We start from the raw sequence: 17932 nt of genomic DNA on the forward strand, positions 1-17932 counted from the left end.
TTCTAAAATATTGTCACATCTTGTCTGAAAGAATTTCTTTTGAATAAAGACATAAAAGCATAAGCTGTAAGCCATGTTAAATTCTCTACAAGTACTTTTTAGGGTTGTGTGCTGCTTTGTCATAGTGAAAAGGAGATACAGTTAATTAATAAAAGTAATTTTGGTTTGCTTTGGGCATTACAAAGGTTCCTGTTCATGGCCGTACCTAATCATTCTTTTCCAGTTTGTCTGTATTTGCTTTTATATCTGACTGAAATTATCTCTGTAGTTAACAATTTGGCTTTATGTGAAAGTTCCTTTTAGAAAAGGAGAGGTGTGTTGTTCCTCTTCACAAAAGTGTCTGTATACTTTATAATTGGATAGTGATGAAATGCTAACTTGAGTTTTTAATCTGGCATCTCTTTAAAGAAAAAAGCACAGTTTTTATTTCTATTAGTTTTAAATATAGAAGGATGTATAATGTAAATAATTTATATTTTTAATTTATTGTGACTTAATACTCTTGATATCATTGACTTCATTTCAGTTCTTTGCTGTGAGATCCATTCAATAAAATAACAAAAAGTTGTCTTTAGGTATTGCATTTGGTTTACTCATTTTTATTCCTAAAAGAGCCCTGTGCAGTAGGATTTTTCTTTTTACTGTTACTGCCCACTAGCTTAACAACTACTTATGTGAACAGTGTGGCAGTTTTTATGCTTCTGCCAGAGGACAACTTAATATGAAAATAGATGTTTTATTCACCTCAACACAGAGTAGTCTTTCAGGTTAGTGACTGGGGGTGGAGGGGTAGGTTCTTATACTTTCCCCCTATGAATAGCTATGTGTATTTGCATATTTATTTAAAATCTTCCGTGCCCTAACCCTGCCACTATTTGACCATTTCTTCCAACATAATTTTCACATCCAAGTCAGAGAGCACACCCTCTGTTTCCTATTTCATGACTTTTAAGTATTAAATAAGAAAATAGATGTCAAAGTAGATACAAATACTATTTTAATGATTTATGTTGTTATCTGATAGACATTTCAGGAAACATTTAGCATCTAGTATGGTGAGATAGAAAACTTATCAAGAAATAAATGCTTATTTATAGAACAGAACCATTCTAACAGATAACTGTAAAACATATACCCCATTGACAGTTGGGTTAGCACTGTGTTCCTCTGGAAAAAAGGTTTTGTATATTTGAGATTTCAGTTTGAGGATAAATCTGAGGCACATTGAGATAATAGTGACATATATCATATTTGATAGCATTGTGAGAAAATGTCAGTTATTCTTTTGATTACCTCTATTTCAAACCTTAGTTTATAGAGTGCTTCTCGTGCTGGACATTGGTGAATAGATTAGCTTGCTATGATAGCTCTGTCATTCAGGTAGTTTATAAACTAGCAAATACCTTCATTGATTCCAAACCTTATTTCTCATATGATTTTTTGTCTTGATACCCAGGACAGGCAAGTCAGAGCAGTAGTATCACTTTCTAACAAATAAAGGTGATTTACTTCAAAGTACAACATACTGTATCTTAGAATTATTAATGCAAACACAGTATCTCAATCCTCTGTGGCTTTTAGATTTCATATATTAATTTAGCAAGTATTTATTGAGCACTTACTATGTGCCAGGCACTACTCTAGGCATTCGGGATAGTTCAGTAAATAGAGACAAAATCCCTAACATTTAGAGGCTTATAGATAGTCTAGTGGAGTAACAGACAGCCATGAGCATAAGCAAATTACATAGTATGTGAAGAGAGAAATACTGTGGAGGGAAAAGTGGAGCCAGATAAGGGGGGATAAATGTTGAGATAGTGGGTTTATTTTAAATAAAATCTCATAAATATGTGACATTTAAAGACTTGAAGGAAGTGAGGGAGTTGACCATGCAGCTATGTGGGGGAACAATGTTCCAGATAAAAAGAATAGTCACGAGTGTGGCTGACCTGTTGAGGAATATCAAGGAAGCCCTTGAAAGAACAGTGAGAGAGGGAGCAATAGAATAGTAGAAGATGAAGTTGAAGGGGAAAAGGGGAGACAGATCATGGAAGGCTTTGATAGGATATTATAAGGACTTTGTTTTTTTACTCAGGGTAGAATAGTCATTGCAGGACTTTAAGCATTATTTGACTAGAAGCCGGGCTGTCATCGTTTCGGTAGCGCGGGAATCTCAGCTTTGCAAACCATAGAGAAAATGAGTTTAGGAGTCTAAAAGTGTCATGCAAACTGAAAATGAATCATCCTCTCTTCACACTCACCAAGCACCTTGTTCTTCAGAGATGTAAGGGTCCTGATGCCTTCCAGGATTTGATGATCCTGTCAGTTTGTTGTGACTTCCTTTGCTAAGCCTTGGATTTCACTTTTTTCTGGTGTCTCTTCCTAGTAGTTCATCTTTCTAACTTCAGTGTTGTCTTCTTGCCTGTTCTGTTGTTCTTTGTCATTTTATTGGATATTTTAGGAGAGTATAGAGATACGTTTATCATTCATGAAGTAGAACCAGAAGACTAATAACTTATTTTCCAATGTGAGTAGTAAAAACCTCTGAGATAACTTGTGCTGAAACTCCACTTGACATTCTAAATGTTTTGCTAGAATTATTTACAGTTGATAAATAATACAGTAGAAAATTGTTATTTTCATGAAACACAAGTCAGCCTCTTAAACTTTTTAAACTTAAAGTATATCCACTCATGGCAGTAGGAAAAGGATAATCACTTTAATTGTATAAAGGTGTAAATTGTATAGAAGTAGATATAAATTTTATAAAGGTATATAAAGGTATAACTTGTATAAAAGTACAGTAGTCTCACTGTTTAGCACAAATTTTGAGAGTTCCTGTGCTGAAGCAGTTTAGATATGAATCCCTTTCAAGTAAATGAATTTGTACAGGTTAATGCACTTGAGTATTTGGAAATGGAGTCGGTTACCAAAAGACAACACATTTTGGTGAAAGACTGTGAGACCAGGATTTTAGCTCCATTTCTTGGTTGCTGAATTTGAGACTTCAGTAAATCACATAATCTTTCTATGCCTCAGTTTCTTCATTTGTCAAATGGAGGATTGCAAGTTAGATCATCTCTAAATAATTTTTTTAAGAAAATAATTCTGAAAACTTTATGATAGTCACTTTAGAAATTTTTATGCTTTTATGGAGAATATAATTAATTTTTCTAATTTTTTTTATGCAGGTTAATGGTGCAATGTAAGAAACCTTTAAAAGTTTCTGATGAATTAGTGCAGCAATATCAAATTAAAAATCAGTATCTTTCAGCAATAGCATCTGATTCAGAACAAGAACCTAAAATTGATCCATATGCATTCGTTGAAGGAGATGAGGAATTCCTTTTTCCTGATAAGAAAGATAGACAAAATAATGAAAGAGAAGCTGGGAAAAAACACAAGGTGAGTAAGAGAAAGTACACCAAAGCGTCACTGATGTTTTGTAGCTCTGCATATGGTACCACAATTCTCATTTTAAAAAAAGATTCTTCATTTTAACTTAGAAAAAAATTTCTTAAAAATAGATTAATCAGGCACATTGTACAAAATTTAAGAGCTTATGTGGCTTTGAAATTATTACTGGTCTCTGATGATAATGACTATATCTTTATTATAAAAGTTTTGAGATTAGAGAAAAAGGACATTAGTTTGTTGTATTGAAATCAGAACACTTAGGTAGATGAACTGCTTTGATTCTGAGTTAAACTATGCTCTAAGTGAATTAACAGTTTTCAAAAATGCAGTAAAATACACATCACTCTGTTTATAAAATACATGATATTTTGAATATGTGACTCAAGAAGTAAAGTCTTATATTAATAATGTGTCTTAAAAATTTTTTTTAATAAAATATTTGAGGATCTATTAAGCACAAGATAACTGCTAGAGAAGAGTTTTGCCTTAAACACAAAATTGAAAATTGAAGGCTTTAAAATTACAAAAAGGACCCAGTAATATGTTTAATTCAAAGAATTCATTTCACAAAGTTTTGCTTAGCCTTTTTGTGTGCCAGGTACTTGACATTTTGTTCTTTTGTAAATATGAAAACAAGTAGCTGGGAATGTAATAGATTTTGTAGAAAGAACATGGACTTTGAAATTTGACAGATTTAGTTTGAAATCCCAGCTCCACTACTTACTAGTTTATTTCCTGGGTTATCTATGGAAGTATTTTTTGTCTGTAACTTAAGATGAACATACTTACTTGTCCTGTAGGTTAGTTGTGAGAGTTATTGATAATGTCTCTAGAACACCCAGCAGAATGATCAATACATCAGTTCAGTCGCTCAGTCATGTCTGACTCTTTGTGACCCCATGGACTGCAGCATGCCAGGGCTCCCTGTCCATCACCAACTCCCGGAGTTTAGTCAGACTCATGTCCATCGAGTCGGTGATGCCATGCAACCATCTCATCCTTTGTTGTCCGCTTCTCTTCCCACCTTCAATCTCTCCCAGCACCAGGGTCTTTTAAATGAGTCAGTTCTTTGCATCAGGTGGCCAAAGTATTGGAGTTTCAGGTTCAGCATCAGTCCTTCCTTTGAATATTCAGAACTGATTTCCTTTAGGATGGACTGTTTGGATCAATACATAGCTACTTAGTAATTGGCATATTTTATTATTGGGAAAATATGTATTTCAATCTAATATGTAATATTGTATGCAGGTAGAAGATGGGCCATCTAGTGTTACAGTGTTATCACATGAAGAAGATGCTATGTCATTATTTAGTCCGTCTATCAAGCAAGGTAAAACTTATTTTCCAGTCAAAGTACTGCATTCCAGGATTGTTACTTTAAAGTAATCTGATATTGTTGGACTTTTAGTATTCCTTTTTGCATAGTTCATGTTTCATAGAAAGGGACTGATCTTAAAATGATGGATTTTAAGGAGAAGGAGCCTCAGGTGATAGAAATACTGTTTTGAATTGTGGAGCTTCTTTCCTTTGTTTAACAAATAAAAATAACTCCCTTATCTGTAAAAGAAGGAGATAGGATAAGATCATTACCTAAGATCCCTCTCAGTTATAAAAACTCAGTTTATGAATTAGACTTTACTGTAATTTGGTTGTCCTTTTCTTCCCCCTCCCCCCAAGTTAGAACAATTATTGCTGAGCTCCTTATATTAATGTAGTTTTCTAGCAGTGTTCTCAGCACTGGAGGTACACTGAAGACTCCACTTTGAAAGCATCTGATTTGTCCTCCTTGTAAGTAGAAAAGAGAGACAGGTTGTATTGTTTCTTTTACAAGATCTGTTTAACTTCTGATGGAGGCAAAAGAAATTGTTCTTTGGTATGTGTCTATTAGGGACAAAGTTTTGTTTTAGCATTTGGAATAAATAGGGAGGATCCATCAGACTCTCTGTAGTCAAAAACGAAATAAGAAAAAACGTCCATCTGAATAAGAAAGAGATGATGGTCTTTCATGAAATAAATTTAATGGTCAGTGGTTGTAAGTATCTTGGTGAGTTAACTGTTTAGGTTTTTTAGTCTGTTTACCTGCCTTAGGATAAAGGAACTGTGTAATTGTGCCTGTGGTGTGGCTTTCTCAAAATGTGGACCATCTGACACTGAGCATCTTTTGAAGTGAAACTTGGGAATCTTGGTGTATTCCAGATGACTTTTACACACTAAAATTTTAGAACTTCTGCTTTAGTGAATCTTTAGGATGGATTTGCAAAGGCACTTGGAAAGTGACTTTAATCTTTCTGAAAGGGAGGGTTGTTTCAAGTCATTTAACCATCCTGAGGATGCTTTGGAAGGTTTATACACCAACTGCTTTTTTTTCCTTGTGTGGGAATGCAAATGGAATATAACTTTCCTTTGTATTTTTATTTTTTCTATAGTAGTCATATATTTTTCACTAAGACTGGGGAGAAAAGCAAAAAGGAAAATAAAATTTTAGAACTGAAATGAAACTTAACTAAGAGGTAATTAAGTGCGTATTTAAGTTCCTGGCACTGGGCAGAAGTGGTTTATTCATTAATGCGCTCTCATATTTAATTCTTGTCATATTGTCAGTGCTGGCATTGGAACTCAAATTAAGATAGTCTGTCTGACATAACTAGAGAACTTAATTATTCTGTGCTTCCTTTATATTTCAGAAAGATAAACTAAAAATGTCTGTGTTTAATTCTGTTGTCCTTACAGTTTTATTTGATGCATTATTAATGTAGATTACTTAGTTATGTTATGGATTATATAACCTGAGCTTCCTATATATGGTGAGCTTCCTTGGAAAGATGTCACCATATATTTACAATTTTTATTTCTATTTAAAAAATCTATGGATTTTAAGCAAATCACAATTTCTTATTGCATAATACCCTTACAAATGTAAATGTACATGTCTGGCTTAAATAGAATAATACTTATTTGGTCAGTAGTAGAATTTTTTATTTTGTTTTTCTAATTGCCATCTGTAGATGCTCCCCGCCCTGCTGGTCATGCCCGACCTCCATCAACCAGTTTGATTTATGACTCAGACCTGACTGTCTCTTATACTGACCTTGATAATCTTTTTAATTCTGATGAAGATGAACTGACAGTAAGTATCCTTACTAATGATTACAATTATAATTTATTTTCCTCAGTTTTATAAAAGTTTTTCTTTAGAAGTGATATGTGACTTGAATACTATGTTTTAGCACTGAACGATAGGAAATACTTTGAAACAAAATTTCTATAATTGATGTCCTTTTTTTAACCTTCCTCATGTTTGAGGTGGTATTTTGTTGTTGTTGTTGTTTTGCTTTACTGTGCTGCCTGCAGGATCTTGGTTCCTCAACCAGGGATTGAACCCAGGCCCTTGGCAGTGAAAGTGCAGAGTCCTAACCACTGGACCACCAGAGTTGCCTAAGCATTCCATGTATAATGTAACCTAGAAACTTTATAACCTATAAACCTAAAAAACTTACGGGTTTTTTTTTCCTTTACTTTTTATGTTTGAAGGACATGTATAATTAAGCTTTATTTGATCTTGGCCATATGTTCCTTTTCTGCAGTCCTTAGAAAGCAGAATATTTACCTAATCTTTGATCCTATAATTTTAGAAATGACCTGAGAGTTGACTCAATCAGAGAATAAATAAGTAACATTGAAGTTATATGCCTTGTCAGTTTATTCAGGAATTTGTTTGGTACCACAGTCATTATTATAAGACATCTATATACTATACTAGTGAAAGAGGAAGAAAAAGTAATATTTAATCTTTAACACCCATTTGCAGAGAAAGCTGAAGATAAAAGAAATTAAAGCTTAAAATGAGAGTCCCTAGAATGTGAAATGGCAACCCACTCCATTATTCTTTCCTGGAGAATTCCATAGACAAAGGAGCCTGACAAGCTACAGTCCATGGGGTTACCAAGAGTCAGACGTGACTGAGCGACTATCACTCAGAATGTGAAATCTCTGGGAAATTAATGAATTGAGTGTTGCATTATAAAAGGGAATTCCTTTTTCATCTATATAAAGGTAGCTTGGAAACTTCTGTCGTACATTTGGTCTCTTCAATTAAGTGATATAATGCAGATATCACTATACATAAACTTCTACTCCACATCCTATAATATAGTGTAGTTTAGATAACTGTATGCCTGAAAACAGGGCTTCCCTGCTGGCTCAGCAGCAAAGAATCTGCCTGCCAATTCAGGAGATGTGGGGTTGATCCCTGGGTCAGGAACATCCCCTAGAGAAGGAAATGACAGCCCCCTCCAGTATTCCTGCCTGGGAAATGCTATGAATAGAGAACCTGGCAGGCTGCAGTCCATGGAGTCATAAAGAGTCGGACATGATTTAGCGACTAAACCACAGTCCCTGAATACTGTGATACTTTTGTGCTTTCTCCCTGCTGCTGTTCATGTGTCAGTGTTAGAGTTGACAGCTTGGTTTCCTTGTATCCTGCTAGCCACTTTGTTTTAGGAACCAAATTGTCAGTTCTAACAACACTGAGGACAGATTGGAGATTTTAAGACTTGTTTTGTTCAATGTATTAAAACTTGCCTTTAGTTAGGGATCCTATTGTTTTGTCATACAAGATCTTTCTGAAGTTTTGCTTAGTTTAACCTTTCGTAGCATATTTGTAGGGGCTAGAAGATTATTAAGAAAGATAAAAATGTAAAAGGAATTTGGAGAGGTTATTGATTATAAAGGAATATTTAATGTCTTTTCTTTAAAGAGACAAATGCTTTATAAGTATCTTTTACTAAGAGGCAGTTCCCAAATTCTGTTAAGTTTTCTTATTATTTTTTTGTTATTTTAATAGGCTTTAATGTATTTTGAAAGTAATGGTTGTTTTCATGAAGGAACTTTTTCCTCTCTCTGTTAATTTGGAGTATTATTATAATCATCAGATAAACTAATCTGTTTATTGATACGTAAAATTTTTTTATGTCTTCAAATTGCATCTAGTAGATATTTGGCTATGGCACCAATGGGCTCTACTTTCAGATTACATCCAAATGATTACTATCTTGTTCACACTGGATTTAAATTTCAGAGAAATATGTATGTGTATGTGTGTGTTTTTTTTAATAGCCTGGATCTAAAAAATCGACAAATGGATCAGATGATAAATCCAGCTGCAAGGAATCAAAGACAGGAAATCTGGACCCATTATCTTGCATAAGTAAGCTTACCAAATCTGTATTCCAGATAAATCTGCAAACTTTTAATCTCAATAATATCTCCCGTCCCTTTGTTTTATACACAAAATAACTTCTTTTTAGTCTTATGTTAAAATGTGTGTTTTATTAACTATAGGCACTGCAGATCTTCATAAAATGTATCCTACACCACCATCACTGGAACAACATATTATGGGATTTTCCCCAATGAATATGAATAATAAAGAATATGGTAGTATGGATACAACACCTGGAGGAACTGTTCTAGAAGGAAATAGTTCTAGTATAGGAGCGCAGTTCAAAATTGAGGTTGATGAAGGATTCTGTAGCCCCAAACCTTCTGAAATTAAAGTAAGTATTTTATTTTTCTAGAAAAATAATTCACTTCTACATTTTTATATAGAATTGGTTTACTGCCATATTCAAAAATCCTCTCATAATGAAAGAGTAGAACTATATTTACATTTTATTATTCTGTTTAAAAAAGAAAAGTTAGAGTTACTTTGTTTTGTGTTTTTGTTTTCCCTTGAAAGACAAGATGCTGAAAATCGTGTTGTTTATATTATAGGATTTTTCTTATGTGTATAAGCCTGAAAATTGTCAAGTTCTAGTGGGATGTTCCATGTTTGCACCTCTAAAAACTCTACCAAGCCAGTGTCTGCCTCCTATCAAATTGCCAGAAGAGTGTATTTACCGTCAGAGCTGGACTGTTGGAAAGTTAGAATTGCTTTCTTCAGGGCCTACAATGCCATTCATCAAAGAGGGGTATGATTTAAATTTATATGATTGGTATAGTATATGAATACTTGTGTAGCTTTACTTTTTTTTCATCATTAACACCTAGTATATTGGTATCTGGAAAAAGATACTGGTTTTTGATAATTTTTTTAAATCATTTTCTGATTAATAGTTTATAATGGTGTTTGATATGGTTAAAGTAGAGTATTGGAACACTAAAGACCAGAAAACTTTGTATTTTAAAATATCTCTGAAATTGGGGTGTCTTATAATTGGTAACATCTTAAAATTGCTACTGTCCTTTTCTACCCATAAACATCTCTAAAATCAGGTGTTTTTTTTAAACAGTTAGTGGCATCTTAGAATCAATGAAGTGTGAGTATTCCTAGTACAAGAACTGTAAAGATAGTAATCATGGATATATAAATGTGGAACAGTTATATACAAATTTTATTTATTTATAATAGAACTAATTAGTTGGATTTTACCACACAACAATCACCTGGAGTGGATATATTAACCAAACATATATTTTAATTGTACTTACAATTTTTGGACCAATTGTGTTTTCATAATTTTCAGTGTTACTGAGAAATATTTGGGAAATCTCTAGTTGTATTTCACCTTACTAATATGTTCCTTTATGTATGTTTTTTTATTTTCTTTTCCCCTGATGATGCTAGTGATGGAAGTACTATGGATCAAGAATATGGCCCTGCTTACACACCTCAAACTCATACTTCCTTTGGGATGCCTCCTAGCAGTGCACCTCCTAGTAACAGTGGAGCAGGAATTCTTCCTTCTCCGTCTACCCCTAGGTTTCCAACTCCAAGGACCCCAAGGACTCCAAGGACTCCTCGTGGAGCTGGTGGACCGGCTAGTGCTCAAGGTTCAGTCAAATATGAAAATTCAGACTTATATTCACCAGCCTCCACCCCATCCACCTGCAGACCCCTTAATTCTGTTGAACCTGCAACTGTTCCTTCCATCCCTGAAGCACACAGTCTTTATGTAAACCTCATTCTTTCAGAATCAGTTATGAATTTGTTTAAAGACTGTAACTTTGATAGTTGCTGTATCTGTGTTTGCAACATGAATATCAAGGGTGCCGATGTTGGAGTTTACATTCCAGATCCAACACAGGAAGCACAGTATAGGTGTACTTGTGGCTTCAGTGCTGTCATGAACAGGAAATTCGGAAACAATTCAGGATTATTTCTAGAAGATGAACTAGATATCATAGGACGCAACACAGAATGTGGCAAAGAAGCAGAAAAACGTTTTGAAGCTCTCAGGGCTACTTCTGCTGAACATGTTAATGGAGGACTAAAGGAATCCGAAAAATTGCCTGATGAATTGATACTATTGCTACAAGATCAGTGCACTAATTTATTTTCACCTTTTGGAGCTGCAGACCAAGATCCCTTTCCCAAAATTGGTGTAACTAACAATTGGGTACGTGTTGAAGAGCGGGACTGTTGCAATGACTGCTACCTTGCATTGGAACATGGGCGTCAGTTCATGGATAACATGTCAGGAGGCAAAGTTGATGAAGCACTTGTGAAAAGTTCATGCTTACACCCCTGGTCCAAAAGAAATGGTAAGTATGCTAATGAAGTAATTTTTCCATTTTGTTTTAGTTGTATGACTTTTTCTTCTTAAGAAAGGGTAATAAAGACAGTTTCCCATTTAGCTGATAGACACTTAAATGTGCACTTAAAACTCCTTCAAGAATGACACTTTTAAAGGAAGAACTTCCGAGTAGTTTAGTTTAATTTCAGCAACAAAAGTATGGTTATTATAAGTCTGTAATTATGTACTTGTGTAGGAGTATAAAAGGTACTTTGCACATGTTAATTAGCAGAAAATTGCTGGTTGTCTGCTTTGTTCAGGATTCTTTCACTCATTAAATGTTTATTGAGCAACTAGTATGTGCCAGGGACTGTTCCTTTATAAACTACAGTATTAAAGCAAACGTATTTCCTGCCCTTTCTGAGCCTATAAGACTCAAAATAACAAATTTAAATGAAAGTAATTATATGGTGACAACTGCTTTGAGGGAAAAGCAGGGAAAGGAGTGGGAAAAGACAGGACAGAAATGTGTTACTTTAGAGGTATGTTTAGAGAAGATGTTACTGAGGGACAGCATTTGAGCAAAGACCTACATAGAGACGGGGAATGTGAGCTGTGTGGCTAAACGAAAGAGGTGTTTGCAGAGAGTGCAGAGACCGCGAGTAATGTGCTTAATGTTTGAGAAACAGTAAAGAGGCACTGTTGTTGGAATGAGTTGGGCGATGGGGGGACTGGTAGCAGTTGGAAGTCTAAGAGATGGCTGAGCACCAATGTCATGTGGAGTCTGATGCACCATGTTTAACTGTGGCCTTTATAGTTTATTCCGAGATGGCTAGGACAGTTTTGAGCAAAGAAATAAGATGATCCTTACTTATCCAAGTGCATATTTGGAAATACAAGTTTTAAATTGAGAAGAGTGGTTGGGGATAGAGATTAAAAATTTTTTTGTGTGTGTGTTATCAGTGTTTTGAGGCTTCCCAGTGATAGCTCAGTGGGTAAAGAATCCACCTGCAATGCAGAAGACATAAGAGACGCGGGTTTGATCCCTGGATTGGGAAGATCCCTTGGAGGAGGAAATTGCAAGCCACTCTAGTATTCATGCCTGGAAAATTCCATGGACAGAGGAGCCTGTTAGGGGGTCGCAACCCCTCCTCCATGGGGTCGCAAAGAGTTGGACATGACTGAGGACATGACACCTCCATGGCACCTATCAGTGTTTTAAACTGTGTAGCTGAATGAAAAAGTAATGTCTCTGCTTTTCAATATGCTGTCTAGATTGGTCATAACTTTCCTTCCAAGGAGTAAGCGTCTTAATTTCATGGCTGCAGTCACCATCTGCAGTGATTTTGGAGCACAGAAAAATAAAGTCAGCCACTGTTTCCCCATCTATTTGCCATGAAGTGATGGGACCAAATGCCATGATCTTAGTTTTCTGAATATTGAGCTTTAAGCCAACTTTTTCACTCTCCTCTTTCACCTTCATCAAGAGGCTTTTTAGTTCCTCTTCACTTTCTACCATAAGGGTGGTGTCATCTGCATAACTGAGGTTATTGATATTTCTCCTGGCAATCTTGATTGCACCCTCTGCTTCCTCCAGCCCAGCATTTCTCATGGTGTACTCTGCATATAAGTTAAATAAGCAGGGTGACAATATACAGACTTGACGTACTCCTTTTCCTATTTGGAACCAGTCTGTTGTTCCATGTCCAGTTCTAACTGTTGCTTCCTGACCTGCATACAGGTTTCTCAAGAGGCAGGTCAGGTGGTCTGGTATTCACATCTCTTTTGGAATTTTCCACAGTTTATTGTGATCCACGCAGTCAAAGGCTTGGGCATAGTCAGTAAAGCAGAAACAGAAACATATGCAGAGTACATCATGCGAAATCCCAGGCTGGATGAAATGCAAGCTGAAATCAAGATTGCTGGGAGAAATGTCAACAACCTCAGATACGCAGATGACACCACCCTATAGCAGAAAGTGAAGAGGAACTAAAGAGCCTCTTGATGGAGGTGATAGAGGAGTTTGCTGGCTTAAAACTCAACATTCAAAAAACAAAGATTATGGCATTTGGTCCCGTCACTTCATGGCAAATAGATGGGGAAACAGTGACAGATTATTTTCTCGGGCTCCAAAATCACTGCAGATGATGACTGCAGCCATGGAATTAAAAGACGCTTGGTCCTTGGAAGACAAGCTATGACCAACCTAGACAGCATATTAAAAAGCAGACTACCAGTTTGCTGACAAAAGTCCATATAGTCAAAGCTACGGTTTTTTCCACTAATGATGTATGGATGTGAAAGTTTGACTGCAAAGAAGGTTGAGTGCCAAAGAACTGATGTTTTTGAATTGTGGTGCTGGAGAAGACTGTTGAGAGTCCCTTGAACAGCAAGGAGATCTAATCAGTCAGTCCTGAAGGAAATTAACCCTAAGTATTCATTGGAAGGACTGATGCTGAAGCTGAAGCTCCAGTACTTTGGCCACCTGACGCAAAGAGCTGACTGACTGGAGAAGACCCTGATGCTGGGAAAGATTGAGGGCAGGAGGAGAAGGGGATGACAGAGAGTGAGATGGTTGAATGGCATCATTTACTCAATGGACATGAGTTTGAGCAAACTCTGGGAGATGGTGAAGGACAGGGAAGCCTGGTGTGCTGCAGTCCGTGCGGCTACAGAGTCTGGCACGACTGAGCAGCTGAACAACAGCAACAGTGGCGTTACTGGGTGGTTTACCTAGGGAGTGCTGTGTTTATCACAACAAGGACTGACATGGCAGACAACTCTGCAGCCATGAAGATGGGTTTTATCCTAAGGACTTACACTGAGAAAATAATTCAAAACAAGAAATAGCTTTATATTTCAATTTAAAGTTTCAATACAAAGACATGCTATAAAACCTAAATTTGCAATCTTGGAGTACTTTTTCATTAAATCATAACAGCTTCATTAAATAGTAGCAAGCTCCTATTTAATACACTAGTACCTTTGCCCCGATTGTTTCTTTTGCTTGGGACAGAATACCTGTTCTTCCAGGTATTTACATGAATAACGCTCTTATCTCTTTACTTTTGTCAGAAGTCATCTTAGTGTAAAATTGCAAACCACTCTTTATCTTCTCCATACTGCTCCTTTTGCTTTCTCCCCCTCTGTTCAGTTCAGTTCAGTTCAGTCACTCAGTCGTGTCCGACTCTGCAACCCCATGAATCGCAGCACACCAGGCCTCCCTGTCCACCACCAACTCCCGGAGCTTACTCAAACCCATGTCCATCGAGTTGGTGATGCCATCCAGCCATCTCATCCTCTGTCGTCCCCTTCTCCCGCCCCTAATCCCTCCCAGCATCAGGGTCTTTTCCAATGAGTCAACTCTTCACATGAGATGGCCTCCTCCTCCTAGTGTTTCTCCCCCTAGTGTTTGCTTATTACCTTCTAAGCATATTGCATAATGTATTAATTATTATCTCTCACCCCATTAAGTTCCCTCTGTGCAAGTTCTGTGTACAAGAAAAGATTTTTGTCTGTTTTGTTTGTTATGTCCAAATACCTAAAATAGTACCTGATAGTAGATGGCAGGTAGTAGATGTCCAGAAGTCCAAGGTGTTGAAATATTTGTTAGAATTAAGAGTTCTTAATTTAATGGTAATGTTTATTTTTCTCAAAATGGGAAAAGCTTTGTTCTAATTATAAAAAATACATACTTTCTGAAAAGAAAGTTAAGAATCTAATATAGATGAATAGACGTAAAAATTGCCCCAGCCCCATCATTACACCACTGCATGATCACTCATCTCTAAGCAACTTTGGCATATCATACAATTCATCCTTTTGACGTGAACAACTGAATGGTTTTTAGTTAGCACAGACTTGTGTAGCCATCACCACAATCAATTTTAGGACATTTTCATCATCACCAAAATCTGTATTTATTAGCGATCACTCCTGTTTTCCTCCAACCACCCCCTCCTTGCACTGGGCAACTACCAGTCTACTTTCTGTCTTTATAGATTTGCCTCTCTTATATATTCCATGTAAATAATATTTTACGCTATATAGTCTTTTGTGATTGACTTCTTTTACTTAGGGTAATTTTTTAGGGTTCATCCAGGTTTTAGCATGGGTTAGTACTTAATTCATTTTTATTGCCAAATAAGATTCTATTTATGCATATACCACATTTTATTTACCCATTCATCTGTTGATGGGCATTTGGATTGTTTCCCCTCTTTGGCTGATATGAATAATGATACACTGAACATTTGTGTACAAGTTTTTGTGTAAACATATTTTTATTAGTCTTGAGTGAACTTGATAATTCTCTTTTACCTTCTGAGAAATTGCCAGACTCTTTTCTAAAGCAGCTGCTCCCTTTTACATTCCCATTGCAGTGTGTGAGGGTTCCACTTTCCACATTCTCATTAACACTTGTCATCATGCATTTGTAATTATTACCATCATCATCATCATCATACTGGATTGTGAAGTATTATCTCATTATCATTTTGATTTGCATTTCCCTAATGACTAATGATCCTGAGTGTCTTTTCATGTGTTTATTGCCTGTTTGTATTTTTTCTTTGGAGAAATGTCTTTTCAGATCCTTTGCCAATTTTTAAGTTAGGTTTTTTGGTCTTTTCATTATTGAGTTATGAGTGTTCTTTATATCTTTTAGATATAAGTTTCTTAACATCTGCACGTATTTTCTCCTTTTCTCTGGTTTGTCTTTTCACTTTCTTGATGGTGTCATTTGAAGCAGAAGAGTTTTTAATTTTGATGAAGTTCAGTGTATTACTCTCTCTTGTACTTTTTGGTTTGTACTTTTGGTTTGTACTTTTGGTGCCATATCTAAAAAGACTTTAATCCTAAGTCATGAAAACTTCTATTTTTTTTCTATGAGTTTTATTGTTTTATCACATATTTACATCTATGATCCATTCTGAATTAACTTTGTTATATCATGTAAGGAAGAGTTTCAGTTTTATTCTTTTGCACATGAATATCCAATTGCCCTAGAACCGCTTGTTGAAAAGACTATCTTTTCACATTAAATTGTGTTGGCACCTTTGTCAAAAATCAATTGACTGTAAATACGAAGTTTTATTTCTGGATGCTTATTTCTGTTCTACTCAACAGAATATCTATTCTTCATGATCACTCTTAAAAATTAATATATTCTAAAACCATTGCTTTCCAACCAGATTTCAGCTTTGAGACTTTGCACTTGTCATAATATGCAGTTATATTCTTTTTCATGCATTCCTCCCCACAAGATGGTAAGATCCCTGAAGACATGGATAAGAATGTATTTCACAGTATTCCCAGCAGCTAGCATAATTCCTGAACCATAGTAGGTCTTTGTTATATGTTTTTTATTTTTATTTATTTTTTTTTTGGAAGTTCTCAAATTATTTATTTTCCACTCAAGCAAAGACACTTAGGCCACCGCAGTCATTTCCTCGTCTGTGTCACTTGACTCATCTTTCAGTTCCAATTCCCCTAAATCTCTGTCTACAGCTGTCACAGCTTTCTTCTTACACTTCTTGGGCACCGCATCGCTAGCACAGACTTTTCTCATTTTAATGTTTGGCAATTTCTTCAGATCAAAATCCCATTCCCTAAAAGTTTTCAGATTATCTGCAATGAAAGATTGTGAATGAGAATCTCTCTGAATTAAAAATCAAACTGTAAATTCCTGAACTTTACTCAGATCAGAATTTCTCAGGGTAAGCTCTGTATTATAAAAGTTCCCCATTTGATTATGATAAACAACCTTAGCCAGTGACAGCTTTTTCTAGATTTTATGTAAACACATATCAATACACAGTTCTATTTGTGTAAAATATCTTCCAGTTTTAAAACCTGTTTTTTATTTAGTAGTGTATTATCAGTCCACTCTAAATAGCTCTTATCACTTTTAAATAGTATTTTTGTTATGTATATACTAGTTTATGAAGTATAATAATTATTCAACAGTATATCTGAAATTATTTCTGATTCTGTACACTATTTATAAATAGAGGGAATTAAAGCAAGAAATTATAAAGTAGGCAATAATAATAATGAATTAAAGTTGAATGATTTAATGTAACAGAGTGCTCAAAGAAGATTTAATGATACAACTGAACCATGCTCAAGGGACAGATTAATTATATTAGGAAGATTTCATGGTTTTTTAAAAAGTCATTTTATGTTTAAGAGCATCACCTTTCATATCCATTCTGATAGTTGGTCAGAAATGTGGATCATAATAATTTGATAATCTGTAAATCTATTAAATCTAGGTTTATAAAAATATGTGTGGGTATTTAAGTCTAGGTTTATAAAGTATGTGTGGGAATTATGACACTATCTAGCAGTGTGAACAAGTTTATCTGTTACTATGCAAATTGTATACTTTAGAATTGTTATAGTTTACTATTTTTCACAAATTAAACTTTAATCATTGTAACCAGTGTTATCTATCTGATCTTTTTACCAAAGTAGAGTTATATAAAGTGGATAATTAATAACCCATTTCTGTATGAGGTAGTGTTCTTTCTACTAAGGTACCTATGAGAACCAAAGAAAATCAAAATAAATGCAAAAAGGAAGAAATTGATTTGACTTATAAATCGGTTAATGAGCTAATGAATGACTTTATAAAGTTACGATAAGTATTTTATTATGTTTCTTCTTGGTTTTAAATACCTAGAAAAATCATCTCTGTAGGTGATTCTAGTGATAAAGAACCTGCCCGTGAATGCAGGAGACATAAGAGACTTGGGTGCAGTCCCTGGTTCAGGAAGATCCCCTGGAGGAGGGCATGGCAGCCCCTCCAGTATTCTTGCCTGGGGAATCCCATGGATGGGATCCTGGCAGGCCGCAGTCTTTAGGGTTGCAAAGAGGCGGACACAACTGAAATGACTTAGCATGCACGCACAGATCATTTTAGATAGAACTTAATATAGTTCTCTATACAAGCAGATGCTTATATATATGGAATTTAGAAAGATGGTAACGATAACCCT

General features: G+C 35.4%; 1 protein-coding gene across 2 annotated transcripts in view; it reads left to right on the plus strand.

Moving 5' to 3' along the window:
* Positions 1 to 17932, plus strand: part of MED13 (mediator complex subunit 13) — a 94885-nt gene that overhangs the window by 51011 nt on the left and 25942 nt on the right. For both annotated transcript variants that reach the window (XM_070478576.1, XM_070478577.1), the window contains exons 10-16: positions 3192 to 3405; positions 4666 to 4747; positions 6423 to 6544; positions 8533 to 8623; positions 8758 to 8972; positions 9190 to 9386; positions 10043 to 10959. In XM_070478576.1, coding sequence (XP_070334677.1) covers positions 3192 to 3405; positions 4666 to 4747; positions 6423 to 6544; positions 8533 to 8623; positions 8758 to 8972; positions 9190 to 9386; positions 10043 to 10959 — 1838 coding nt within the window. The remainder of the gene's footprint in view (positions 1 to 3191; positions 3406 to 4665; positions 4748 to 6422; positions 6545 to 8532; positions 8624 to 8757; positions 8973 to 9189; positions 9387 to 10042; positions 10960 to 17932) is intronic.

The sequence above is a fragment of the Odocoileus virginianus genome, chromosome 17 (genome assembly GCF_023699985.2).
Source record: "Odocoileus virginianus isolate 20LAN1187 ecotype Illinois chromosome 17, Ovbor_1.2, whole genome shotgun sequence".
In the NCBI taxonomy this organism is placed as follows: Eukaryota; Metazoa; Chordata; class Mammalia; order Artiodactyla; family Cervidae; genus Odocoileus; species Odocoileus virginianus.